We start from the raw sequence: 24,954 nt of genomic DNA, 5'->3' as shown, positions 1-24,954 counted from the left end.
GTCATTGCGTGGCTGCTGCCGCTGAAGGGCTTCTGAACGCGAGTGGGCTTTCTCCCGCTTTCCACTCTGCGCGGGACGCCCGACAAACCTTGCCGAAAGCCTGCTGTTAGAATTTGCTATGACGTGATGTTGCGTGCAGCTGCACCACAAGCAGAACAAGCAGGTGCGCGCCGCGGTGACAGCAGCACAGTCGCTAGCAGCGGGCGGACGCCAACAGCCAGGACGGCAACAACAAGGGCGCAACTGCCGGGCGCAACAGGACCGCCGCCACGGCGGCCTATGCGCTGCCGGCGGCGGCAGAGGGCCTTGCTGGGTGGGGCTGTCAGCCGCGGCAGTAGCAGCGGCTTCCGTGGCGCCGTGGCTTTGGCGTGTGCGGTACTGGTGCTGGCATGGTGTGGAAGAGGTGCGCGTGTATAGATACACATACGACGGCACTCGTGGGCCCTGGGTTACTGGGTGCTTACATCCTGTGGGCAGCCCGCGCTGCCGCCCTGTGCCCAGCTTGTGTGCCCCATCCGCCGGTCCTCTCTTACTCTTCCTCTCTTAGCCCCCCCGGTGTGTCCGCAGTGTTTTCTCCATGGTGATGACCCAATAGGTCCCACATGTACCGCATGCCGCAGGCTCCATCGCCCAGCCGCACGGGCGAGAGGACTGGAGCAGCAGCAGGGGGGGTGCCACCGGCGTCAGCAGTGCAGTCGTCTGGGCCCCAGTAGTGCTTGACGGAAACATTGCGCCAGCGGCGGAGCTGGGTGTGGGCGGTAATGCCGACGCCACCGCCGCTGGCAGGGCGCTGCTGGCTGCGGCCGATGTGCTGGCGGGTCGCGCTGGCGGCAATGGCGGTGGCGGTGGCGGTGGGCTCGGCAGTGGGCCGCTGGGGTCCCGGCTTCAGGGCGCACTGGCGAATCAGGTCAAGGAGACAACAAGCAACGTCGGTGCGTGGCTGCTAGGGCAGATGCGCGAGGCTCGGGTTTATGCGATGCACGTCGGCTAGTATTCAGCACGGTGTATGCCCCCTGCTCCTTGTTGCTGCCTATTGCGAACGTGACCAAGCTGTACTTCATCCCTGACGTGCCACGCAGAAAACAAGGTTGCTGCCATGGTGGCGGACAGAGTGGCGCAGCAGGTGACGATGCCGTGGCAGTGTGTTGCCAGGCGTGTGGTGCCACGCCGGCTCGTCTTGCCACTACGCTATCTAGTGGCTAAGCCCCCTGTCCCTTTTACCCTACGCTTGCTCCCTCCCCACACGCCTGCGCCAGCGACACACCTTCTCCCACCATGCATCCACAATAACGCATAATGCACAGGTTATCTCCGACATGAACAACGTCACGACCGGCGCGTTGTCGGCTGTGGGTCTGGGCAGCAAGGAGCAGCTGGGGCAGTACCTGGGCTCCTGGCTGGGCTGGGGCCTGTCCGCCGTCACGGCACTGGCCTCACAGCCGCAAGTGGCCACGGCCGCTGGCGCCGAGGGCGCGACATCACAAAGCACCAGCGGAGACACCGCGGCCTCCGCCGGGCAGAGCGGGGCGTCACAGAGCCCGCTGGCAGATGGCACCGCGGCTGCGGTGGAGGCTCAGCAGATGCAGCAGCTGGAGGAGCAGGGCGGGCAGGACCTCAGCGTGGAGCAGCTGCAGCAGCTGCTGGCGGTGCTGCAGGCCGCAGCGGCGGCGGATGCAGGCAACAGCAGTAGCAACTCCATGGACCAGCAGCAGCTGGCGGAAGTGTTTGGCCCGGTGGTCATTACCCGCGATGGCGGCGGCGACAGCTCGAACTCAGCGGGCTCGGGGCCGTCAGATGCAGCCAAGGCGGCGGCGGTGGCGGCGGCGCTTGAGCAGCTCATCCAGACGAAGCAGCAGGCCGCTGCCGCAGCCGCCGCAGCGGCGGGCGCTGAGACTGCCGACAGCCCCAGCACCAGCACCGCTGCTGCTGCCGCTAGTGGGACAGCCAGTGGCGGTGGGAGCAGCAGCCGCCGCAGTGACGGCGGCCAGGCGGGCGCGGGTGGGGGCGCTGGCGGTGGCGTAGCCAGCAGGACCACGCTGCCAATGGCACCTCTGCCGGGGAAAGCCGCCGGCCCGAACCTGTCGGTTGGGCGCGATGTCAATGGTGCGTGAGACTGACTGACTGCCGCTCTGGACATCGAAGTGCGCAGAAATTCAAACGCTATGAAGATGCAGGCGTGCGCGCATGGGTGACCTGGTTGGACCCAGCAATTGCATTGCGATAGGCTCCGCCGCTTACTAGGGCATGCAACTTGCTATTGCGTCCACACAGAAAGGTCTTCCCTCCGCTAATGCCCTGCCCTCTCCCCGCCTCGTATGCCCGCCGCGCCCGCAGTCAACATCAACGTTAACGTGGTGCCTGTAACTCAGCCCGTCCAGGGCGGCGGCGGCGGAGGCAGCGGCTGCAACTGCAACTGCGGCGGCAGCCCAACCGGCGGCGCCGGCGGCCTTCCGGACGTCATCAACCAGCTGCTTGGTGGCCTCATCAATGCCGTCGGCAGCAGCGGCGCCATCAGTGGCAGCGGCGGCGGCATGTTGCAGTCGGCGCCAGCTGAAGTCGGCAGCGGGGCCGGCAGCGACGGCGCCGGCGGCGTCCTAGCGGCTGGCGGCAGAGACGGTAATGGTGACGGCGGCATGCTGGGGGGCCGGCTGTCGTGGCGGCTACGCCAACCGCGCCTGGGCGTGGCTGCAGCTTCGGCAGTAGCAGACGCCGCCGCGAGCGGCGATGTGAGGCCGGTGCGGGCGGCAGTAGCGGCGGGGCTGGAGCAGTTTGCGGCATCATCGCCAGCGGCCACAGCGGCTGCAGCAGTTCCTGATTCGCGAGTAGCGGGGCCCTTCCGCGCAGCTGTGAGGGCCGCCGGCGCAGCTGCGATGGGGCCTGCTGCGGCGGTGGTGGATGGCAGCGGTGGAGGTGGAGGCGGAAGACGGCGGCAGCTGCGGCAGCAAGCGCCTGGGACAACAAGCCCGCAGGTCCCTGCTCCCGCCAGCACGGCTGCTACCACTGCCGAGCCGCAGGCCGCCTCACAGCAGCAACCGCAAGAACAGCAGCAGCAGCAGCAGCAGCCGCAGCCGTCATCAGCAGGTGCCGTTGTGGTCCCATCAAATGTGCCGCTGAGCGATGTGTTGCAGCTGGTGTTGGCACAGCTCCAGAACCCATCGGACTTTGCGCTGAAGCTAGGCGTGAACACGGGCGGGGGCGACCAGGGCCCAACAGTAGCAGCAGCAGGAGCAGGGGGCGGCATGGCGGGGCTGCCGCCGCCGCCACCGCCAGGGGGACTTGTGACTGCATTCGGCGGTCCTGCTGACAGCAGCAGCTACGGTGGTGACGGTGCACCAGCGTCCAACCATAACTCCAATCCCATCAGCATCCCCGCACTGCTGGGCCAGTCGTCGGTGCCGGCTGTGCCGCAGAGCATGGGGTCCCGTTTCATGGTCTGCCCGCCCTGCCGCTGCGGCGGAAACTAGAGGGCCGAGACGGAATGTACCAACCGTGGGCTTGGTATAGAGCCTGTGTGTGTGTGTGTGTGTGTGTGTGTGTGTGTGTGTGTGTGTGTGTGTGAGAGAGAGAGAGAGAGAGAGAGAGAGAGAGAGAGAGAGAGAGAGAGAGTGAGAGGTTTCTAGGCTTGTCGAGGTCTCTGGGCTGGCGTTCGTGTGATTACAGAACTGGCAGATTGTGATTCAAGAGGTAACATTTACAGGTACGCCCAGCAGCACGTGCTACTCATGAGACATTGATGGCTCTGTGAGCCGCCTGCGGTGCGGTGGCAAAACTCGGGTAACGGGGGCATGAATCCCGCTCAGCTGTGACCAAGCCCCGCCGCCCGCCGCCTGATGCGCCCAGGTGTGCGCCCCACCCTCAAAACACCTGGCCAGGGACCCTAGCGGCATCCCACTATGCGACTGACGCTTCCAAGACCGCACAACCTGCTGTTTGTAACGGTATTACCGCTGGTTCTCAGCACTTCCATCCCCACCACTTGCTCCACGCCCGCACCGCGCGACGTCACCCCACCAGCTGCTTCCTGCGTCTCAGCGAAAACAGACACACGTCATCCCGAAACACAGCCCCCATACGGTCATACGGTCATGAAGCGCATACATTTACTTGATCAGCAGCGCCACGCCGCCGGCGCTGCTGCGTGCGAGCGCCAGGTCATCTGCCACGTAGAAGAACGTGTAGGTCTGCGGTGTAGAGTGGGGCCAGTGGGAAGTGAGCGGCCAGTGGTGAGTGCAAAATGGAAAGGTGACGTCTAACAGGAACGTTCACGCGAGCGCGGCGTGGTAAGGAGCAGGGGTTTCCCAGTGGACGGGGGGGGGGCACACGGCTCGCAACACAGCAGTTTCCCCGCCCCCGGGCCCTAGGCGCCATGCATGCGCACCTTCGGCTTGGTCTTGGGGCTGACCTGCCACTTCTGCAGAGCACGAGCAAGCAAACAAGCACATACGATAGAAGAGGATTGTCAAAACGACTGGGGATCATTAGGTACGGCAACCTCAGGTAGCTAGCCTGGCAGTGCCCCGAGCCGCCGCTGCTCGCCGCCGTCTACAGTCCCCATAGAGAAGCGCTCGCACCCGGCCTTTGTGACACCCACCTGCTCTCCAAGTACATGAATGTCGACCTGCGAAGCGGCGGGGCGGAGGTAACGGCTTTCACGTCAGCGTCCCACCGCGTGCAAACTGCAGCCCCACACGCCACACACTCTCGGGTGATGCTTCGGTTGCAAACTGTGCCGCGACACAGGTTTCACGCTGTCCCTCCGCCAGCCCCCGTTCTTGACCATTATGAGAATGGTGCACCCCCACCACAGTAGCACAATCTAGCATTTCGGTTCCCTTCCAACGCAAACGTGTCACGCACACAGACACACACACACCTGGGCCTCACGATACCGTGAGCACATGCATGGGTTTGCACCCTTGAGAGCGTGTGGACACTAATCCCCCCTCGAGGTTAGAGTAGCGGGGGTTGCGCGATTTCCGGTTGGTAAGACCGGCGGCTCACCGCAGCAGGTATGCGAGGTAACTTCAGGTAACATCCGTAAACCGTCGCTTTGCTGCATCGCATACACTGTCTTTGCGCAACGTTTTCCTTGTGCTCTTTAACACACACACACATACACGCACACCTTGGTGAACTGGAAGTCCAGCTCGCCGCTGTCGGGCTTCCACTGGTTCATGACGCCGCGGATGTAGAAGTCGAAAGGCCCCAGCGAGCTCTCCAGCGCCACAGTCTGGCGGTGGAAATACATAACAGTGACAGCAAGCAGCATACACACGGCAAACATGGCACACACGCACGTGAGTCCTTGATTTCCCTTCAGCTTTCCCGACAGACAGGCATGAGGTACACGCTCGTACTGGTACTCGTGTGCGTGCATGCAGTGTAAGGTACCGGTGTGTGTGGTGCACATCCTCCATGCGGCACGCATCACCGTATCCGCTTAGTGCAACGCCGCACGGAGGGTGGGGGCTAGCGCGCAGGGCCCTCCGCTGCACGCCCGCACCCATGCGCCCGTAGCAGCAACAGCCCCGCCGCACCTTAGCCTGCGCGTCCAGGACGAAGTCCTCCTGCGGGTGTTGGGACACGTGCAATTACCATGCTTCAGCACCGCGGTTCATGTGATTACGGCAACGCTATGGCAAGCATTGAGCAAGGAACCGGCGGAGCTGGGCGGATTCGTGGGGTTAGTCCCTTCATAAAAGCCGCACCCGTGGGCCGCACCTTGACGGGAATGTACTGGAAGGGGCGGAACTTGGTGGCGGTGCCGAACACCAGGCGCCAGCGACCGGCGATGTCGGGCGTGGGACCTGGCCAGCAAGCGGTGGATCAGGAGGAGCGCTGGCAGGAGAGCGCTAACGACGCCCGGGCGCTACGCCGCGGACTACGTGTCAGAGGCAGCGTGCGTACAGAGCTGCACATACCGTAAACGGCCAAGCCGCCCGTAGGTCATGGGCACTACTATCACCCATTACAGACTCTACCTGGCAGCCCCTACACACACGGCCGGCACCCACCGCTCTTCTCCTGCTCGGCCAGTCGCTCCATGTGCAGGATGGCTCCCTCCACAGTCTCCTGGTCCACGAGGCGGCCCAGGCCCGCACGCACCAGCAGCCGCAGCGTCTCCTCCTTGCTGGTCTTACCAGTGGCCTCAAACACAGAGAGCGCCTTCCGCTCCACATCGGTCAGCGCTGCGCGAGAGGGTGCGGTGGCGGTGATGGTGGTGGTGGTCAGGGCGTGGGCAGGACGGCTCGTCCCAGTCAGCGGTACCTCGCTGGGCCTCCGCAAGCGCAGGTGACGCAAGTGCAGGTGAGCATATCGCTGTCAACCGGAAGCATTTCTTTGGCCTGGCCTAAGAACTCCTTGGGCTTGGAGGCGGTCGGTAATCACATCCATAAACTCATTCCCCTCTCTTCGCTTGCTTGAAAGTCTTTGATTGTTGTGTGTGAGCCAGATCTTACCAGGAGCTGCGGCGCGGCAGACAACCACACGCCGGCTTGCGACGCGAGGAGCAATGTGCGCCTTGCTCGCGCGGAAGGGCTGCTGCTTCAGAACTGTGGTCCTCATGATTGCAATATATACAAAACCTTAACTGTACAGAACGGTTTGCGCGCAAGACTAGTCAAAGCCTGCATCTCAATTCGAAACAATCTCAGGCGCCCGGCGCTGACCCTTCCCGCTGCCGCACACCCGGACAGCTTGCCCCCTTGCCAGGACATCTTTCCGGCGCGCCTCCTATCACATCGCCCCACGACATCGCCCCCAATCACCATCATTGTTTTCCCCCAAACGGGTTGGGCGGCAGAGCGGTCTTGAACATGAACCCGAAGTCTGCGCCGGACGCGGCCGGATCCACCTGCGGCTCCTCCTCATCCGAGTACAGCCCCTCTGTCCCCGCCTCGTCTCCCGCCAACGTCTCCGCAGCTAGCTCCGCCTCAGCTGCCGCCGCGCTGGAAGTCGCACCACCAGCAGCACCAGCACCTGCGCCTGCCTTACCCGCGGCGGCCGCCGCTGCCGCTGCCGCCGCCACGACCGCACCTGCGGGCCGGCCGCTGGCTGAGGCGGGGCACGCGCCACTGCCCGGCCGAGGCCCCGGCACTCCGGTTGACCCTGGGCGGCTCCCGGCAGCACTGCCCCCGCCTCCACTGCCACTTTTACGGCCGGCTGCACCACCACCGCCGCCGCCGCCGCCAGCAGCAGCGACCGTGCCTCCTGCGCCGCTGCTGGCTTTCCCGCCCGCGGCACTCGCCACCCGCTGCCCGCCGGGCACAGCCGGCGGCCGCCGCCCTCCTTCCGCACCCGCCGACGCCGCGCGCGGCCCGGCCTCACCAGGCGCCGCCACCGGCGCTGCTGCAGCGCCACTGCCTGACGCAGGCGCCGCCGCCGCGCCGCCGGCACCCGCCGCCGCGCTGCTGCCTGCCAGCATGCCCTCAAGCCGCGACAGCGACTCACGCAAGACGTTGTGCGGAAGCGTCTGCACCGGCCCCGGCCCCAGAGCCAACGGCACGCCGCCGCTGCCGCCTGCGGACCACGGCCGTGCATCTGCGCCTGAGCCACCGCTGCTCCCCGGCCGTGCGGCCGCGCTCGTGCTGGGGCCTCCGGCCGCTGCAGCGGCCGCAGCTTCAGCGACGGCAGCGGCCCCGCTGCCACGTGGCACCACCGCGCGCGCCGCAGCCACCGCTGCAGCCGTGCGTGCCGCTGCCGCGCGCGATGGTCCCAGGTTCACCTGCGGTATGTAGAACAGCGGCAAGTACAGGTTAAAGGCTCTACCTGGGTTGAGTCTCAAGGTGGAGTCCCCATCACCCCGGCACCTGCCCTCCTGCTCAAGCCAGAACGTCGTGGGCTCCCAAACCCTCCCAAACTAATTCCTATTATCCTGCCCTCTTCCCAGCTGCCCTTACAAGCCTTTCCGCCTCCCTCCGCGCTCTATGGGCTGGCTTCCGCTCTGCCTCCCCTGACCAGCTTAGGGTTCTGAACCTCAGTTCACTCGAGCTCGGGCCGCCTGAGAACGAGACCTGGACAGTGGGCTCAGGCATCCGATCTGACCCCGCCGCCGCCTGCCCCCTCACCTGCTCCTTGAGCTGCGCCAGCATGGAGGAGGTGCGCAGGCCGCGGATGGCGTCGCTGGTGGCGCTGTCGGCCTGGCGCTGCGCCGACACGCGCGCACTGGCGGCGCCCATCAGCCGGTCCAGCTGCGCGTGGATCAGCTGGCGTGCGTCGTAGATGGCGGCGTCCTGCGCAGGAGGGGGATCACACTCATAATCGGTTAAGGAAGTGGTAGACGGTAGAGTTGACGTGGTCCCCAGGTAGGTAAGCGACACGAGACATGGGCTGGCGCATGCTTCTGTGAATGGAGGCGTCGGTGGCGGGCCTCCCACGTACGGGGCCGGACCCAAGCGACTGCTTCGCCGCATCTTCCCGCGCACACTGCGCCTTCCCCATCCCCTCCTGTACCACCACCACCGCCAGCGCGCGCTCACCTGTGTGAGTGTGCTGGTGGAGGTGGGCTCCAGCAGTGTGGCCAGCCGCGCCTCCAACATGCCGAGGTCCTCAGCCACAGCACGCTCCATCAGCACCGCATGAGCCGCAGCCGCCGCCTTGCCGCTGGCCGCGCCTGCGGCAGGCAGCGGTGCCGTGGCACCCGCGCGCTGCCCCAGCAGCCCCCGGCCGCTGGCGCTGGGGCTGAGGCCGGGCGGCGCAGCGGCCGCGGCGGCGCCGTTGGCTGCAGCGGAGCCGGGCCGCTGCAGAGGCGCAGAGGCGGTGCCGGGGCGGGAGGTGCTGCTGCTGCCCGGGGCGGCAACTGCCAGCTGCACCGATGCGCGCAGATCCATGGAGGCCCGTAGATCGTTCGACCTGCAGCGACATGCCATCGTATTTGGAGTGCTGGTTGCGTCCTTGGACCGTGCTCTTCTTCCGTAATTGCAATGTTCAAAGCACTGCACGCCGTCCCCGCACAGGACCCACATGGAACTTATTGTCGCGCTCGGGCATGTAGCCTCCCCAATGCACACAATCCCCCACCCCGACGCCCACCTGCTGACGCTGGTGCGCATGAGGGACTCCGCGCGCGCCATGCTGCCGTCGCGGTAGGCGCGGCGCTCCAGGTCCTCAAGCAGGTCCAGCATGCCCGACAGCTGGGGGTGGGGGAGGGTAAGTTTTCATCATTCCCGTAAGAGACGCCTAAGGCGCAGAGGGGACACAGAAGAAGCGAGGAGAGGCACAAGCAGTGTGGCGGTTGCTGTAAGCTGCGTGTGCAGAGTAGCGGGAATGCTACTACGTCACAGCCACCGCTGCGTTTGGCAAAGGGCGCCTTGACGCAGGCTTCGCACGCGCATCACCCCTACCCCTGCGTCCTGGCACCTCATGTGTCAAGAAGGCGAAAAAACACCGCACCAACCCGCACGCACGAGCATCCTCACCTGCGAGCCCTCCTCGCGGTCAACCTCCCCAGGCTGCCCCGCCTGCTCCTCCTCCTCCCCGTCCTCCTCCTCCTCGTCCTCGCTGTCCTCCTCCACCTCCTCGCCCGCCGCGTCCAGGTCGCGGTCCATGTGCTTGAGCCCGGGGCAGCGCGCGCGCACCGCCTGCCGCAGCAGGCAGCGCTTCAGGTGCGTGTCCACACAAGGGTTGCCCTCCACCTGGCGGGCAGGCAATGAGGGGAGAGGATTGCCACACCGGAGATGGGCGAGGAGGGGGCCCGTTGACGATGAGGGGGTGGGAGGCGCGTGTTTAAGGGAGGGAGGAAGTGCAGCTGCTGGTAGAGCGACGTACAGTACTGGTGGACCAATGTTACATGGACTCTATGTGAGTGAGCGCGGAATGGCGACGTGCGGGGCTCAGCAAGGAGTGTTGTTGGCATGGGACCGCGGCCAAAGCGCGGGGCGCGGCGCACACCAGCACACGCCGCACGCCCGCGCGGCGCCCCCCGAAGGCGGCAGCCAACACGAGCGCGCGGCGGCAAGTGCAGGTAAGGCGGCCCCGCGGGCACGTGCCCTCCACTATCCGCTCCAGAGGGGGCCGTGAGGCCACCCTCGCATCCTCGCCCCGCAGACACCGGCATGCCGCTACTGCTGCTGCTGCTGCTGCGTCGACTACGACCTCGCGACGTGCTGCTGCTGCCCGTGCCCCAGCGCAGCGCCCGTCGGCGCCCTGCCTGCACGGGCCTTACGGCCATCCTGCACATCCGCCCTCCCTACCGCCGCACACGTTCCGCAGCGACACCCACACCACGCCCCGGCGGCTCCCGCCCACACCTCTCCCACACCGCCCTTGCGGCCGCATGCGGCCCGCACAGACATATGGCCCAGTCCCACTCGGCCTCCTCCCCGCTCGCCAGCACCCGCTAGCAGTCTCCCAGTCACCTTGAGGAAGCTGAGCCCTGGCGGCAGCGCTGCCGGGTCCAGTGCCGCCAGGCGGTTGTGGGACAGGTCCAGGAACATGAGGTCGGTCAGGCCGGACAGACCCTCCACCTGCAGGCCGGGAGGCGGGCGGGCTTGGGCCTGCGCGCACAGCTTCCTACCCACCCGACCCACTCAGGGGCTCCATCCCAGCTCGCCCTTGAAACAACTGCCGGCACGACCCACGACGGCACGACCCACGAGGGCATGGCCCACGGCCCACCTTTTCGATGCGGTTGTGCCCCAGCGCCAGGAACCGCAGCCGCGGCAGCGCTGCTGCCGCACTGGCGGTGCTGTCGAGGCGGTTGTGCTGCGCGTACAGGTGCGTGGCGGCCGGCAGCTGCCGCAGCACCTCGGCCGGCAGCGCCGCCAGCCGCAACCGGTCCAGCCGCACGTGCGTCAGCTGTCGCACAAACATCTCGCTGCGGCGCGTTCCGTGATGGGGCCAGGTGGCAGGTTTGCGGTCAGGGTGGCGGTGCTGGGGTTCGTCCTCGTCGTTAAGGAGGATAGGGACATTGCGTTTAGGGCTGCGTGAGCGTGCACTTACAACCCCATGCCATTATTGCAACATGGCATGCACCTGCAACAACGCGCAGTTGCAGCGTGGTGCACGACCTTCGCGACGTCGCGTACGCCTAACACCTGAGATATGCTCACCCCGCGTTCTTGCGGCTTGCCAGTAGTGGGTCATCCGCAATGTGCGCATTCACAATGAGGTCCTGCAGCGACAAGCAGCCACGGTCAGCACATGTGCTGACTTCAAGCTGAGAAGGGCCGCCAGACTCCGTGCCGTGCTGATGCCTCAACCCCTGCCCCTGACACGCTGCTTCCAACTTAACTACCCTACACCAGTGGCCCCACCAGTGTTAGCTCCTGAGGAGGTTCCCTGTCGTCAGCTTGGTTGAGGAGCTGCTGGATCTCGCTCTCAACCTCAGCCTCCGTGGGCTCCGCCAGCTCGGGGCCGTCCATGGCACGCCGCGCGGGCGTTGGGCCCAAAGGCTTCTCAGCGGTTTTCACGGCCGCTGACTTTCCAGTTGAAGTTACATCTTTGGACTTGGATGGCTTTACAAGGCCTGACGCTGCGCCGGCCTTGCTTCCAGACGAGGGCGTTGACGAGGCGCCCTTGGCCGCAGAGGAGCCCGTCTTTGTGGGAGTTTCAGCTGGCTTGAAAGCACCAGGCTTATATGAGCCTGTTGTTTTTGTCATTGTTGTGTCGGGAAGAGAGAAGGAGAAACGAAGCGGTGCGCATAGAGGGTCACTCCGGGGTCAATTCCAGACCATCATACGAAACTTTGTTACATGTGATGATGCAAATTTGTTTGCGGACTCCTGGGCAGCGGGTCTGGGCAGACTTGTCCATTTTGGATCGAAAATCAAGTCGTTCGCCACGCGCGGCCTTTCTTGCATATACCTACATCCGAAACGTCAAACATATACTTGCAATCATTTTGGAGATGTTGGCCCATACGCAGCCAGCTGCAGGGCTGCCACGAGCTTTCTTTCAAGAAGGGGCTATCATCTTCCAATGAAATGAAGCTCAGGATAGTCTCATGGAATATTAATGGCCTCAAACGCGTTATCACCATCTTTGGTTCGCTGGAGCGTTTCTTGCGGGTGCTGAACGCTGACATGTACGCGGGAGCAGTCCGGGTCCTCACTTTGCCTACACCCCTTGCGTCAGGCCGCACGTTAAGGGGGCACCGCACGCGCTAGGGGTAGCCGCAGACACAAGCCAATTTTCTAGGGAGACGCAAGGAGCGTTTTGTCTGCAGCCGCTGCCGCCAACACCGATACCTTGCTCTGGGCCACCGCAGAGTATGCCTACAAGAGACGCAGCTGCGCGATGGCCTGGAGCCGGAGCTGGCAGTGGCGCCCGGCTGTGAGTACTGGAGAAGTGGCGCCTGCACTGCTGTCTCTCCGCCGTGTCCTTGAGGTCCTCCATGTCTGTAGGTGCAATGCCTGTTCAGCCTGCGCTGACATTGGCAGCCTCGCGACTTGCCGCCCGCAGGGGACTCGTACTTCGGCTTCACGCGCTGCCGCAGCGGCTACTCCGGCACGGCCACCTTTGTCCGGCGCGATGGTCCGCTGCCGCCGCTGTCGGCGGAGGACGGCTTTACGGGGCTGTGGGAGGCACAGCGCAGGCGGCGGGAGGAGGCGAAGTGCCGGCAGCGACGCCGTGACCAGAAGCGAGAGCAGATGCAAGATGAACAGGAACGGGACCCGCGCGCAGAAGGAGCGCTTGGAGCAGCGGAGCAGGGAACGGCCGCTGCAGGTGCGCGCGATGTGGGTCAGGTTTTGTCATCAGGGGCACGACCTGGGTCGGCGTCGCGGACCCCGTCCGGGCAAGATGAGAAGCACCCCAAACCCAGTTGCGTCCGCAATGCCCCCCCCCATGGTCTATGCAGGCACACACGCTACAGCTACTGAAGGGCAGCAGCTGCGTCCCACCAAGCGGCAGTGCACCAGCGTGCCCGGCCATGAGCCGCTGCCCAGCGCTCCAGCCCAGCCGGCACCTCTGCAGGTGCTGCAGCCGCGCCCGACCCACATCGCACATGCCCCTGAGGGCGGCGCCGATGATGCTGCAGATGCCGATCTGCACGCGCGCTGGCGCACTGCGGGGCTGGGCCCCGGTCAGCTCCGGGCTCTGGACGGCGAGGGGCGTGTGGTGATCACGGACCACGGCGCGCTGGTGCTGGTGAACGTGTACGGGCCGTACGTGGGCGTGAAGCGCACGGAGGAGCGCATGCGGTACAAGATAGCCTTTTACCGGGTAAGAGCTGAAGACCGCATGTGCTGGAGTGGACAGCGGGCTGGTGTGTTACGGGCCGTGGCCCGGTGGAGTTCACGCATGGGGGGCAACACGCCCTTTGCATGCAACGATCTGAGGCCACCCCCTCCCTCCCTTCCCACGCCTCCCACCTCTGCAGGCGCTGCAGCACCGCCTAGACGGCTTCCTGGCGGCCGGCCGGCGGCTGGTGGTGCTGGGCGACTTCAACATCGCTCCGGAGCGGCGTGACGTGGCAGCCAGCTACCGCCACCTCTACGACCCCACCCGGCCCGACCGCGCCTGGCTACTGCGGCTCATGGCGCGCGGCCCGCCGCCGTCGCCGCGGCAGCTGCAACACTGGGCCGAAGTCGCAGCTGCGGCTGCGGCGGCCGCGACGGCTGCGGCGGCGGCGGCTGCGGCGAGGGCAGCGGCAGCTGTGCAGCCGCAGGGGCACGAGGACGCATGCCATAAGGGGCAAGCGGCGCAGGCGAAAGCAAAGGAGGCGAAGGAGGTTGCAGGCGAGCGGCGCGGAGACCAGCCGGACGACAAGTGTTCCGCTGACCAGCAGGCACGTCAGGGGCATGGTCGGCGGCCCAGCCTCAGATCACGGCGGGGCGCGGGCTCCGGCGCCGAACCCGGCTCATCCTGCTCGGAGGACTCGGACGGTGACATCGCGGACGTGCAGGGAAAGCAGCTGCGTGGCCGCTCGCCTTTCGTACCTGCCGCTGCGCCTGGCGTGCCTGGTGCCTCGCCACTGGCAGCGTCAAGGGGCACCGTGCTGCTGCCGTTGCCGTCACCTCAGCCTCAGCAGCTGCACCCAGCTGCCAAGCGCCAGCGCTTCCAGCCAGAGCCTGCGTCCGCCAGTGCAGCTCCGGGGGCTGGGCCTTGCAGCAGAGCCGGCGGGGCCGAGGCTGCCGGCAAAGTGTGCGGACGCGGTGTCTGCGGCCTCGCTGAAATGCTCTTTGGAGAGGCGGCCGTCCCTCCTGCCGGGACCTGTGGGCTGGTGGTCGACGTGGAGGCGGCCGGAAGGGCAGCCTTGGGCCCGGCGCGGTCGGCGGCGTGGGAAGCGGCGTCGGCCGCCGAGCTGCCGGCCTTCGTGGACGTGTACCGGAATTTCCACACGAGCACGTGAGCCTGCAGGCGTGCACTCTATCTATCAGATGCGGTTTGACTTGCGTGATGACTGGTGACCTAAAGGTATTTGTGCCTGTGCTGTCCTGCCTTGCAGCGGACGCGAGTCCTGTGCCACGTGTTGTGGCGCTCGGATCGACCTCATCCTGGTGGCTGACGGAGCCTCCTACGCGGGGTGTAAGCTGGCGGAGGGCAGCGCGGCGGAAGCGGAGGCGGGGCCAGCATTGGGGCCGCGAACGCCAGAGGCGGGGGAAACAACGGGGGTAGCACAGCCGACGTCCGTCGTTACAACTCCCACAGTGGCAGCAAGGGAGGCGCAGGCAACTGCCGCCACAGCCGCTGCTGGCGCCACTCCCACTGCACCTGTGTCAGTGCCTCAGCTAGCGGCTGTCGCGGCCGGCGAAGCGGTGGTGCTGAAAGGTGGCGGCGCCAGCTGTGGGGCCGGCGGCGGCATTGACGGCTTCACGCTACCTGCTGTGCAACTGCGGCGGTACACCTGCCCGGCATGGGTCGTTGGCACGGTGAGCACACGTCTCTTAAAGGGCCTGACGCGTGGGCCTGACACGTGATGCAGTTTTAGGGAACGAGCGCGCCACACCATGCCACGACTATGCCACCTAGCTCGGCTTACCTACGCCTGGTCTAAGCTCTCCGCCGCCGTTCAAGCGCCCCTCTCCTCCCTGCCAATGCCACCCCCACTGCAGGGCATCATGCCGGGCTTTGTGGATACGTACAGCGACCACGCACCCATCTACGTCGACGTGGAGCTGCCCGACAGCGAGCGCACCCGGCGCGGGCAGCACTCCAGCAGCAGCGGCAGCAGCAGCAACGGCGCGCTGCAGCAGGTGGAGCGCAGCACGGGTCAGCACCGCCAGCGGCCGCCACCGCCAGCCACCGGCGGGAACGAATGCTGCAGGCCTGCCGCTGCGCGGGTGGATGTACCGGATGGCCCTGCGTACGCCGGCAGAGGCATCGCGCCTATCAGCCCATGGCGCCTGCAGGTGTGCGGCGCGCCAAACGCACCCAGGCAGTCGACGCCTGCTGCCGAGGGCGCGACTTCGTCCCGGTTACCTGCGCCTGACAGGCCTGCGGTGTGCGCGACTTCAGGCCTCGCAACCGGAGCACCGCGGGCGCCGCAGCAGCAGGCAGCAGACCAGGCGGGATCTCTGCTGCTGCCGCCCATACCGCCAGCTGCAAGGGCACGCGCCGCCGCCGCTACATCCGCAGCGGCAGCAGCGGCCTTGACAACAGCAGCCCCGGCTGCGACCGCGTGCCTGATTGGACTGCTTCACGAGCCGAAGGAGGTGGCTGAGCAGGTGGCGGTGGCCACGTGTGCAGTGTCCGATGCGGGAGCGCCGTCGGCGGCTACATGCAGGCGTGTGCGGCCCGATCCCCAGCGCTCCGCAGCGCCGCAACCGTCGACGGCACGTGCGCCGCTGCTTCCACACAGCAGCCGACATCTGCTGTCCGGCGGTGTGAAGCAATGGAAGCCGCCTATCCCCGAGATGCCGCCGGCCCCGGCCGTTCCGCGCGCAGCTACCTCCATACGCTCCGCATCCCCGCCGGCAGCTACTGCCGGGCGCGTTGCGGCCCTGGCGGCGGCGGTAGAAGACGCAAAGGAGAACGCACCGGCCGCGCCACTGGCAGCGGTGCAGCAGCGCATGCCCCCATCAGCACCGCTGCTGCCGTCTGTAAGCCTGCAGGCGGGGCGGCGGTCCGCTTCCAGCTCAGCAGTGGTGGGCGTCGTACCTGCCAGGGTGGAAGGCCCGCACGCCACTGAAGCAGCAGCAGCGGTGGCGGCAGCGGCAGCTGGGGATGGGGCTGGCGCGCCATGTGCGGGCATTGTCGCCAAGCTGTCAGCTGGCTCGGGTGCGGACGGCCGGCGGCAGGCATCCAAGGCGGCAGCCTCAGGCCCGGCGCAGCCAGCAGCCGGGGTAGCTGCGCTGCAAACACCGGCGGCACCCGTGCCCCATGGCGTGGCCCCAGCGGAGCCGCTGAGGCAAATGCATACGCACGCCCCGCAGCCATGGCTGCAGCAAGGCCCGCATGCCCAGCACCACCACCAACAGCACCACCGACCGCACCACCAACACAGCCACCAAGGCGCGCAGGAGCACAGCCGCAATGCCCCGTGCAACGACCAGGGTCAAGGGCCAAGGGCCGCAAGTGCCCTGCCTTGGACGCCGTCGGGTGAAGCGGCGCAAGCCAACCGGCATATGTCTTATGGACCGCCGCGGCATGGGGTTGCTAGCGCTGCAGGGCAAATCTACACTGTGGGCCGCCAGTGCACAACACCAACAGCAGTGGCAGCAGCAGCGGCAGCCGCTCAGGCCATATCGGCGGGCCTTGTGACGCCAACACATGCCAAGCCGGCGGCGCCTGTGCCTCCGACCGCAACTGCGTCTGTCTCGGTTGTCACTGACTTGGCGCGTCAGGCCCTGCCGCCTGGCGCCCGCACGACGCCGCTTCGCAGCAGCACGCCTGGTAAACTGCCAGAACCAGCCCAGTCGCTCTTCAGGAGCGTGCTGTCGGAGTCTGTGCCTGCGGCTGTGACCGCTGCGCGCATGATGGACCACACCAACGCTGCGCCTTCAGGAAGGCCCCAGACGCCAAGCTATGGGGCTGCACCAAGGGTGAGGGCGGCGTTGGCGGCAGCAGGCTCGCCACTGGCCTCGCCACGGCGGTGCTGGTCGAGGGACGCGGCCGGCATGCCTCGTGCCGCCGGCGGTCGCATAGACTTTGGCGCTTGTCGCAAGGCCCTGGTGATGGCGCTGCACCCGCCCGCGGCGTCATCGCCACATGTGGCTGCAGCGCACCAAGCGTCGTCAGCGCCAGCACCGCCGGCGCTGGAGCCCGTCCGTGCCCTAGCCAGGACGCCCCCCGCTGCGCGGTCGCCAGCGACGGCGGGCATCAGCCGCACCGCGGCGCGCAGCGCAGCTGGGTGGCAGCCGCCTCGCAGGCTACAGTGCATGCCTGCTGACGGGATGCTGCCGGAATGTGCAGCGCAGCCAGCTGGGGCGACAACAGCGGCGGCGCCGCTCGCGGCTTCGCGATTGGTTGCGGCGTTAGCTGCGGCTGCATCCGAGCCAGAGGCGCGAATCGGTGCGGCAGCAGCTGCAGCAGCAGGCCTTGGCGGCACAGGTACGCCATGGATGGTCCCGGGCGCCAAAGCTGCCGCGGACGCTACGCCATCACCTGCAGACGCGAGCTGCTCAGGGCGCGTCAGCAGCTGGCTGCCTGCAGCAGAGCTGGCGCCGCCATTGCGCGGCGCCCAGCCCGCTGCGGCCTACGACAGCCGTGTTGAGTCGGCAGGCCTGCCGCTGCCAGCAGGCGGCGCGGGCCGCCCTGGCCTCGCGTCTCGCGCCGCGCCGCCGCTGGATGCAGCGGCGATCACGAGCTCTGCCAGGCTCTCAGCAGGCGATCTTGCGATCGTGATGGCCTGCGGTGCAAGTTGCGTGGCCCAAGAGGTAGCAGTGCCGCTGCACACAGCAGACGAGCCCTTCTGCATAGCAGAGGTGGTGGCAGCCACGAAGCCAGTAGCCTCGCAAGCCGAACCGCCAGCTGGGCCTCCGGCTACTGCCGCGGCTGCTGCTGCTACTGCCTCTGCTACTGTTGCATCTCTGGCTGCTGGTGCAGCTAGAGGCGCCGCGGCGGAAGACAGCGACCCGCCGTTGACATGCAGCTTTTGTCCGGACAGCCTGCTGGCTGACGGCACGCATGGCGCCAGCGGCGGCCCGGTTGCATCTCCACAGCGCGCTGGGGAGCCGCTGGGCAGCTGCTGCATGCGCAACGGCGGGACAGCAGGTCCGGACCGGCGCGGGAAACCGTGCGTCACTGCTGACCGTCACGGCCTGGGTGCCGGAGGAGCTTGGGACGGCCGCTGCAGGGGTGATGACTGCCCTGGTGGGAGTCGCTACAAGGTGCAGAAAGTGGAGGAGGTGGAGAGCCTTGCAGCGAAGCCTGGGCGTGATGAGCAGCGGCAGCGCAAGAGCCGGCGGCGGCGGGGCCGCAGAAGCCACAGCTGGATGGTGGTGATGGACGTGCTGGCCGGGGAGGGTCAGGAGTGGGGTGCGGCGGAGGCGGCACGATAGGCCGGGGCTTCTGCTGTGCCATTGGGTTGCGTTATGGGGCTTGTCCAAGTATGTGGGTGTTAACGGTATTTATGTCACGTGTCATCGTGCTAGTTCAGGTAGGCCACAACGAGCGGGCGTGCCAACGCGTGCGGCAGTACTGTTCTATTGCCTCGTAGTCCCGGGGGCCCAGGACCTGTGTAAACTGTAAAGCATTGCTTGTTTAGCGCATCAACAACCCGTTCGCGGCCTGGTGTGCTGCATGCATTCACAAGTGTTACCGTGCGTGTTTGCGTGGGTACGTGCGTGCGTACTGGCGTGGGTACCCGATAACGTGCTGGTGCGGTACGCAATCAGCGGAAGTGTTGATTGGGTTTGCGTTGCAGTCCCTGGGCGGGGTGGGACGGAGTGGTCGCAGCACTGAGCTACTGGTTGCAGCCCTCGAACACGGCCCATGCAAGAGGGGCAACAGCGGCCCTGGGGCCTGGCCAACGGGGCCCAGGGGCACCCCTAAAGTCCGCCAGCCACGCAAAATGCATGGACTCCACCGCAGGTGCGGTGCGGCTCGCGACTCCTAGCATCTGTGCGGCGCGGCCTGGCCAGTCAACCAGGAGTGCGCTGAGGGTGCCGCAGCATGGCTGAGCGGAAACGACATCGCCAGCACTAGCTGCCCGGTTTTCGCTTACCCCACTGCTCGCAAGCTATCACCACCATCTCAACTTCTTATCATAAGCCCTCAAGCGACTCTCTTCGGCCAATAGTTGCGCCTGTTGTGTTCGCTGCATTCGATGATCAGCTGCAGTAGCTTCTATCCATTACACCGCCTCCGAGACCACCCTGCCACTGCTTGCCTATCATCCTCTTGCGTGCAGGCTTGGGTACCGTAATACATACAAGCTTGCCCCGAGTTTTTCTGGCAGTCCCGGTCCGGTGGGTTGGATGGGAAGTCAGGGCGTGGGGTCAAGCGTGGGGTCAGGGGCAGGAGTGGGCAAGGGGACAACTATACCCGGAGTATTTGGCGACCCCACGAGTGATCTTGTCTGTTGGCTGTTTATGGCAGAAACGCTTCAAGCCCGAAGCCGGACAGCGTGACCCAAATCGAAGGTCGCTCGTGGGGTCGTGCGGCTGCGATATTAGCCGGACGCACCGGCCCCCATCAAACGGCTTCCCTTGCTGCATTATCAACACATTTAGCGTGGGCGGTATGTGCCAGCGCGCCTTTGTAACCTTCCGCCTGCGACAGCCTGGGATCCGTAGCCCCAGCAATACCTGACTACTAGAAAGAAGATAAGAGAAGGTCTTGCACAAGCAGCGGAAACTCCCAACATGCACCAGCGAAGGGAAGAAGCTTTAACCGGGATGGGGCAAATGGTTACAGCCCCCATCGTGTAGTAAGTTTGAAGTTCGCCCAGGAGCTTATACCGTATGCAAAAGTATAACGCCCAACTAAGCAGAACGTTTTAGCTTGCGTGAACGAGAATTTACGCGCTTGGGGTCCCTCGACTTAGGTCTTCGTAACGCCTCTCTGCGGCGCTTGGGGCGCCCCTGACCCGCGGACTAGTCTTGAAAGCTTTGTTGCTTTACAATAGAGCCGAACGCACGATGACCGCGGCTTGCGTCCTATGCCAGGCAACGGGGCCAAGCCTCGTTCTGTGCATCGTCGATCGCGCAGTGCTGTGCGGGCCATGTGATATCAAGATTCATTCCGCTAACCCGGTAAGGTGGCCGATCGGGGTGTGGGCGCGGGGCAGCCGGGGGGAATTGCACATTTCCCACGAGCGCCGCTACCCCCTCCTTGCGCTACACCGGCGGCTGGTCGGCGCTATTGATAAGGCATAACTATCGCTGCTACATTGTCATTTCAATCCGTGCTGCGCTGGACGGCGCCTCGATTTTTTCGGGGCCCCCAGTTCGCAATTGCGCATTTGCTTCGGCGCTCGCCAGCATCGGCGCCCCAGGGACGATGCTTTGTTCGCCTTTGGACCTCTATTGTTCTGTCCAAATAACCCTGCACTGCGGCGGAAAGCGTCCCTCTCCGAGCTGACGTCCCTGCGGTCGTCCGACACGCGTGTCCGTTGCGTTGGCGGTGACAGATGGCCCCTTGCCATCGCGGCAGCTCCTGCACCCGGGCAGCCCAAGACCTGCATATATCGCCTAGACGCTCCTGCATCCATGCGTGGAAGCTCCAAAGCCTTTCACATATCTGCAAACATGATGACCGTGACTCACGGGTACGTCTTCACCCTGACTAACCAGTTGTGGACACGCTGGCTTGTCCACACACGTGCAGGTCGCTGCGCGCCACCGGCGCATGCCAGCCTGCGAGAGCTGCGCACGTGCCTCGACGATCTACTGCCACTGCGACCAGGCGCATCTTTGCGAGGAGTGTCACTCCTCCAACCCGCTCAGCGCATCGCATCAGACGCAGCCGGCCGGGCCGCTGCCGCCGCCGCCGCTGGCTGTTCCGGCGGTCGCACCAAACTCAGCTCGTGAGGTAAGATCACTGGGCGCCACTGTTGCTATCGCGGCCTATGGATGGCCGCACAGCGAACTGAACTGCCAATACGGCGTCCGCTTCAGGTCCTAATAATGCGCGCAATCATCTTGCTAACTTTGGAATCACCATGCGCCACACTTACAGGGTAACATGATTGCCACTGCCGCCGCCGTGCCCGACACGGCTTCCGAGTCTGGGACCAACAATGGGTCGGGTGCCGTGACTGGAGCGACACCGCATGCGGCCGCAACCGAAGGCGCTGCCAGCGCGGCCGGCGCGGCGCCTGAGCTGCCCTCGTTCTGGTGGCCTGTGGGCGCTGACGCCGGCCTAAACGGGTTCGGGTTCGGATTTCCGGATGACGCCTCCAAAATCCAGATCCACATGTCTGGCGTCACGCCTGAGGCGTCCACGCTAAGCGGTGGCGGCGGCGCCGCCACCGGCCCTGGCGACGCCCTGCGGCGCTCGTCAACCGTGGACAGCGCTGCCGGCGCCGCCGCCGCCGCAGCGGCGGCCGCCGCTGCCCTTGTGCCCCAGGTGCCCGACGGCGCCGACTACTCGGCCGCGGCTTCGCCGATGGCACTGGCCGATGCTTCTTACCTGGGTGCTCACGGCGACGACAAGGACGCGGTGCTTGACGCCATGGCCTTCCACGAGATTAAGATGGAGTTCGAGGGAGGCGCCGAGGACAGCCTGGGCGGCGGCGGCGGCTGGGGCGGGCTGGCATTGCCCGGCGGCGGCTTTGACTTTGCGGACCTGTTGACGGAGGAGGTGGCGGTTGGCGCCGCCGCCGGCGACGAAACCGCCGACCCACAGCGCTCCGAGGGTGAGTTGCTGAGCCGCTGCGTGGGGCCATGCGCACGCATGCGCACGCCGGGGGTTGGGCTGGTCTTCGGTCACGCACGCGTAACGGCTGCTCCAGTTCTAGCAGCTCAGCTGATGCATTGCTGAACATGCGAATGCTGTTTACTCGAACAACAGGCAGCACGGCCGGCGTGGTCCCGGACCTGGAGGCCGCCGACCCCGAGGCGGAGGCCGTGGCGCGCAGTGCCGAGGTGCCCCGCCCCGCCTCTGAATTCTTCCAGGACCTCTTCCCGCGCTCCGGTGCTGACACCACCACCGCCTCGGCGGCCGTCAAGGCCGAGCCCGTGGACGCATTTGGTGGGTTTGACACCGCCGACATGGGCATGGGCGCCAGCGGCTATGAGGCCTTCGCCGCGTACGCCTCCGCAGCCATCGAGGCGCCGGCGGCGGCGCCGCAGCTGCAGCAGCCGCGTGGAGCGCTAGCAGCGACGGCCGCGGCGCGGCGGAAGCGCTCTTGGCGCGACGACGAGTCCGACCTGAGCGAGCTGGAGGCGGAGGACGAGGACATGGCGCCGCAGGACGACTCGGATGACGAGTGGCGCGCCGACAGCGACGACGATGCCGAGGCGCGCCGCCGCAAGAAGGTGTGTGTGTCAGATGCTGCTCGGGGCGGCCTGAGACCTTGCTGCGGGCTTTCTAGCGGGTACTTGCTTGCGGCTGCTGTGGGTTCACGCCAACCGTCGTGCTTCTCACACTCTTCCCGCTTGCCCCTGCTCGCCCAACAGAAGCAGGCATCTCGCGCCGCCAAGCAGCAGGCCACCGCCGCCGCCAAGGGCACTGCCGCCGGCGGTGCCACCTCCGCCGCCAAGGCCGCTGCAGGCGCCGCTGCCAGGGCGCCCACGCCCACCGGCGCCGTGGCGGCCGCGCCACACCTCGGCGCGCCGCCGCCGGGCTTCACCTCGTTTGTGGGTGTCGACGGAGCCAACCTGACGCGCGCTCAGCGCGTGGCTCGCTACCTGGAGAAGAAGAAGAACCGGCGCTTCGGCAAGACCATTCGCTACGCAGCTCGCAAGGCGTATGCGGAGATCCGGCCGCGCATCAAGGGGCGCTTCGCGCGCAAAGACGAGATTGCGGCGTGGAAGGCCGCCAACGGCGGCGACGATGCCATCGTGCCCGAGTGCCTCGACATTGTGCTTTGAGCGCGAGTCAGTGCGTGTAAGCGCGAGTGGGCGCGGGGAGCGCAGGTGTCCAGTGAGTTCCAGTGCCAAGGCTTGTTCCAGAGAGGGCTTGCGGGCTACGGATTCCGCCGCCGGCGCGGCGTACGTGCCGCAGTTTTTAGTTTTGACGTCGGTTCCGTCTCTCGTGCTTAAAGATTGCCGTTTGCGCAGGGTGTGGACGTGCCGTGTGGTGTGACGTGAAAGTGCAAGAGAGCGTTTTTGACAACGTGCTCGCATGCCGTACACATACACTGGCATATACCACATATATCAAGGCAGTCCGGGCCAGCGTTTTGGGGTTGACTGGAGACCAGTCAATTCAGGCTGGTTACAGCGGAAGCGCTGCTCTTGCGACACAAAAAGGATAGATAACGCCGATTCGGCAAATGCACTAGCTAGCAGCGTTGTTTGGGGCCTTGTGCGCTTTCGCGCCATGCGCTTAGGTCGCCAAGGCATGTTAGGCACGTGGCGTGTGTGCTCGTGGGCCCAAGGTCAAGGGAGGACCAGAGTGATCGTATTGAGTGAGCCACCGACGCGTGGAAACGAGAGTTAAGTGAGGCCAATTTGCTATCATTTTGAGAGCGCAAAAATTTCCATCATGACTAGCCCAGCCCTGAGCTTGGGCTGGGCTTTGTACTGAGTTTGGTGAGACGGGCATGCGCTTGGGAACGGGGAGGAAGGATGCGTGGGGATCTGGATCCATTAGCAGGAGGTCCCTGCATGTCTGCCCTTACGTGTGAACTGAATCCAAATGCCAGTGCCAAGTTCGTGACACAATACGGCAAGTTGGCTTGCTTTGCAAGAGCTGCATGCCTGCTCGTGGCGGAATGGCAGGAAGGACTGCAATATTGTGGGAAGGAGGGCTGTTTGCTGGGCATCAATTTATTCTGCGCTGCGCGCTTTGCAATTTTATCCTGCGTCCTGCAGACGGGCGGGGTCAGGACGTGAGTTTGTCTGCACAATTGGGTCTGTGTGGTTCGGTCTGGCTGGTGACAGGGGTTTGTGACGTGCAGAAACTGAAACGGTCCTGAGCCCTTCGCGTGAAGACGGGGGCCCAGACCACGGCGGCGCTTGAGGAGATTTGCGTACTTATGTGTTCGTGTGGCCAGGAGGCTGATGAGGGCGCTTAGTCCTCGAGTTGTTGTGTCGTGCTTGGGGGCAGGCCCGCAGACGCGGTCGACCTACCCCAAAAACCCAACTCAAGGAGGTCTAAACATCGGCCACCGCAAGCGTTGCGCCTTGCCTGGCCCGAAAAGAGAAATACGGAGGCGCAGGCGGTGTACTTGGTTGGTAGGAGGGCAGCGCCGGCGTGGCGTGGCCGCGGGATTGCATCGTGTTCCGGCACGTGTTGGCGTTGGCATGAGAATGGGTCGGCGGGGTCTTGGTGCTTCTGGTCGGGTCCTTGTGCACACCCGAAAGCACGAGACGATGGAACACACTGCTGGTTCCAAAGGAGGCTCCTGATACTACTGGTATCTAGTTGCGAAGGTGAAAGGTCAACGCAAGTTATTGCCTTGTTAGGTGCGTGTCTGTCGTGGATGCGCCTTGGTGTCTGTGGTACCGTAGTTGTGTTCAACTACACGTTGCGTTGCGTGCCAGGTATGATGGACATACGAGGAGGTGGGTTGCGCTCCGCGGCTGAATGCATGGCTCGAAATGTTAGCAGCAGGTAGGGTTAACTTTCGCGGCTCCAGTACAGTGTTCAGTTGATGTTGATTTGTGGGTCGCGCCGCACTGGCGCGGTTGAGACTGAGATAGCGGGAGGCCGGGTAGGGGCTCGAAAGGTTCAGCGTGGATTGGCCTGGTACTACTGAGTATTGCAGGTCCTAATCGCCCAACTGGGCTCCTGTAACACAACGCGCATGCGAGTACCCGGCCGACCCGCAGGGAGGACGACCGATCCCCCCAGACACACCCCAGTAGTGTTGCGGAACTAATGCGTACGTAGACCAGAGCGGAAGGCGGAGGGGGCTGTAACCCCATGAAACAAGTAGGTGCGTAACGCCCTAAAGCCCTTCAGTTGTAGGCATGGGGTAAGATTCTGAGCTTTCTGGACCCCCTCTGCAACAACTGCTTGAAA

At 65.4% G+C, this 24,954-nt stretch overlaps 5 protein-coding genes across 5 annotated transcripts; 3 read left to right on the top strand and 2 right to left on the bottom strand.

The window, feature by feature from the left end:
* The first annotated feature begins 4 nt into the window (after window positions 1–4).
* Window positions 5–3,670, top strand: CHLRE_12g534300v5 (uncharacterized protein). The gene is made up of 5 exons (XM_043068617.1): window positions 5–403; window positions 621–932; window positions 1,080–1,123; window positions 1,305–2,103; window positions 2,335–3,670. The coding sequence occupies exons 1-5, from the start codon at window positions 280–282 to the stop codon at window positions 3,462–3,464; spliced, it is 2,409 nt and encodes an 802-aa protein (XP_042918712.1). The 5' UTR covers window positions 5–279; the 3' UTR covers window positions 3,465–3,670.
* A 9-nt stretch (window positions 3,671–3,679) lies between these two features.
* CHLRE_12g534250v5 (uncharacterized protein) lies at window positions 3,680–6,584 on the bottom strand. Its single transcript, XM_001692948.2, has 8 exons — window positions 6,459–6,584; window positions 6,015–6,188; window positions 5,722–5,807; window positions 5,538–5,567; window positions 5,126–5,230; window positions 4,592–4,618; window positions 4,379–4,411; window positions 3,680–4,181 (listed from the first exon to the last, which is right to left on the bottom strand). Exons 1-8 carry the CDS (start codon window positions 6,562–6,564, stop codon window positions 4,101–4,103), a joined length of 642 nt encoding a protein of 213 aa, XP_001693000.1. The 5' UTR covers window positions 6,565–6,584; the 3' UTR covers window positions 3,680–4,100.
* A 48-nt stretch (window positions 6,585–6,632) lies between these two features.
* CHLRE_12g534200v5 (uncharacterized protein) lies at window positions 6,633–11,690 on the bottom strand. Its single transcript, XM_043068616.1, has 9 exons — window positions 11,253–11,690; window positions 11,049–11,110; window positions 10,615–10,813; window positions 10,356–10,463; window positions 9,417–9,632; window positions 9,031–9,131; window positions 8,478–8,850; window positions 8,067–8,231; window positions 6,633–7,723 (listed from the first exon to the last, which is right to left on the bottom strand). Exons 1-9 carry the CDS (start codon window positions 11,595–11,597, stop codon window positions 6,770–6,772), a joined length of 2,523 nt encoding a protein of 840 aa, XP_042918711.1. The 5' UTR covers window positions 11,598–11,690; the 3' UTR covers window positions 6,633–6,769.
* Window positions 11,691–11,844: 154 nt separating this feature from the next.
* On the top strand, window positions 11,845–19,597 carry CHLRE_12g534151v5 (uncharacterized protein). The gene is made up of 8 exons (XM_043068615.1): window positions 11,845–12,022; window positions 12,206–12,270; window positions 12,400–12,663; window positions 12,797–13,161; window positions 13,319–14,286; window positions 14,387–14,810; window positions 14,994–18,699; window positions 19,232–19,597. Exons 1-7 carry the CDS (start codon window positions 11,922–11,924, stop codon window positions 18,378–18,380), a joined length of 5,574 nt encoding a protein of 1,857 aa, XP_042918710.1. The 5' UTR covers window positions 11,845–11,921; the 3' UTR covers window positions 18,381–18,699; window positions 19,232–19,597.
* A 207-nt stretch (window positions 19,598–19,804) lies between these two features.
* CHLRE_12g534100v5 (uncharacterized protein) lies at window positions 19,805–24,738 on the top strand. The gene is made up of 5 exons (XM_043068614.1): window positions 19,805–20,075; window positions 20,650–20,853; window positions 21,001–21,679; window positions 21,835–22,301; window positions 22,443–24,738. Exons 1-5 carry the CDS (start codon window positions 19,962–19,964, stop codon window positions 22,854–22,856), a joined length of 1,878 nt encoding a protein of 625 aa, XP_042918709.1. The 5' UTR covers window positions 19,805–19,961; the 3' UTR covers window positions 22,857–24,738.
* Window positions 24,739–24,954: the final 216 nt, after the last annotated feature.

The sequence above is a fragment of the Chlamydomonas reinhardtii genome, chromosome 12 (assembly GCF_000002595.2).
Source record: "Chlamydomonas reinhardtii strain CC-503 cw92 mt+ chromosome 12, whole genome shotgun sequence".
NCBI lineage: Eukaryota > Viridiplantae > Chlorophyta > Chlorophyceae > Chlamydomonadales > Chlamydomonadaceae > Chlamydomonas > Chlamydomonas reinhardtii.
Note: the sequence above shows the minus strand (reverse complement) of the source record. Positions and strands in the feature narration are given on the sequence as shown.

Coding starts and splice junctions, on each gene's coding strand:
- CHLRE_12g534300v5 (XM_043068617.1), top strand. CDS start 280: ATGCGCTGCCGGCGGCGGCAGAGGGCCTTGCTGGGTGGGGCTGTCAGC. Junction 1,124..1,304: donor CGGACAGAGTGGCGCAGCAG/GTGACGATGCCG, acceptor CATAATGCACAG/GTTATCTCCGACATGAACAA. Junction 2,104..2,334: donor GGTTGGGCGCGATGTCAATG/GTGCGTGAGACT, acceptor CCGCGCCCGCAG/TCAACATCAACGTTAACGTG.
- CHLRE_12g534200v5 (XM_043068616.1), bottom strand. CDS start 11,597: ATGACAAAAACAACAGGCTCATATAAGCCTGGTGCTTTCAAGCCAGCT. Junction 11,111..11,252: donor CTCCTCAGGAGCTAACACTG/GTGGGGCCACTG, acceptor TTGTCGCTGCAG/GACCTCATTGTGAATGCGCA. Junction 8,232..8,477: donor CCACCAGCACACTCACACAG/GTGAGCGCGCGC, acceptor CCTCCTGCGCAG/GACGCCGCCATCTACGACGC.
- CHLRE_12g534151v5 (XM_043068615.1), top strand. CDS start 11,922: ATGAAGCTCAGGATAGTCTCATGGAATATTAATGGCCTCAAACGCGTT. Junction 12,271..12,399: donor GCTGGCAGTGGCGCCCGGCT/GTGAGTACTGGA, acceptor TGCCGCCCGCAG/GGGACTCGTACTTCGGCTTC. Junction 13,162..13,318: donor ACAAGATAGCCTTTTACCGG/GTAAGAGCTGAA, acceptor CCACCTCTGCAG/GCGCTGCAGCACCGCCTAGA.
- CHLRE_12g534100v5 (XM_043068614.1), top strand. CDS start 19,962: ATGACCGCGGCTTGCGTCCTATGCCAGGCAACGGGGCCAAGCCTCGTT. Junction 20,076..20,649: donor AGATTCATTCCGCTAACCCG/GTAAGGTGGCCG, acceptor ACACACGTGCAG/GTCGCTGCGCGCCACCGGCG. Junction 20,854..21,000: donor CACCAAACTCAGCTCGTGAG/GTAAGATCACTG, acceptor CCACACTTACAG/GGTAACATGATTGCCACTGC.
- CHLRE_12g534250v5 (XM_001692948.2), bottom strand. CDS start 6,564: ATGAGGACCACAGTTCTGAAGCAGCAGCCCTTCCGCGCGAGCAAGGCG. Junction 6,189..6,458: donor CTGCCGCGCCGCAGCTCCTG/GTAAGATCTGGC, acceptor CCTCTCGCGCAG/CGCTGACCGATGTGGAGCGG. Junction 4,619..5,125: donor TGGACTTCCAGTTCACCAAG/GTGTGCGTGTAT, acceptor GCCGCTTCGCAG/GTCGACATTCATGTACTTGG.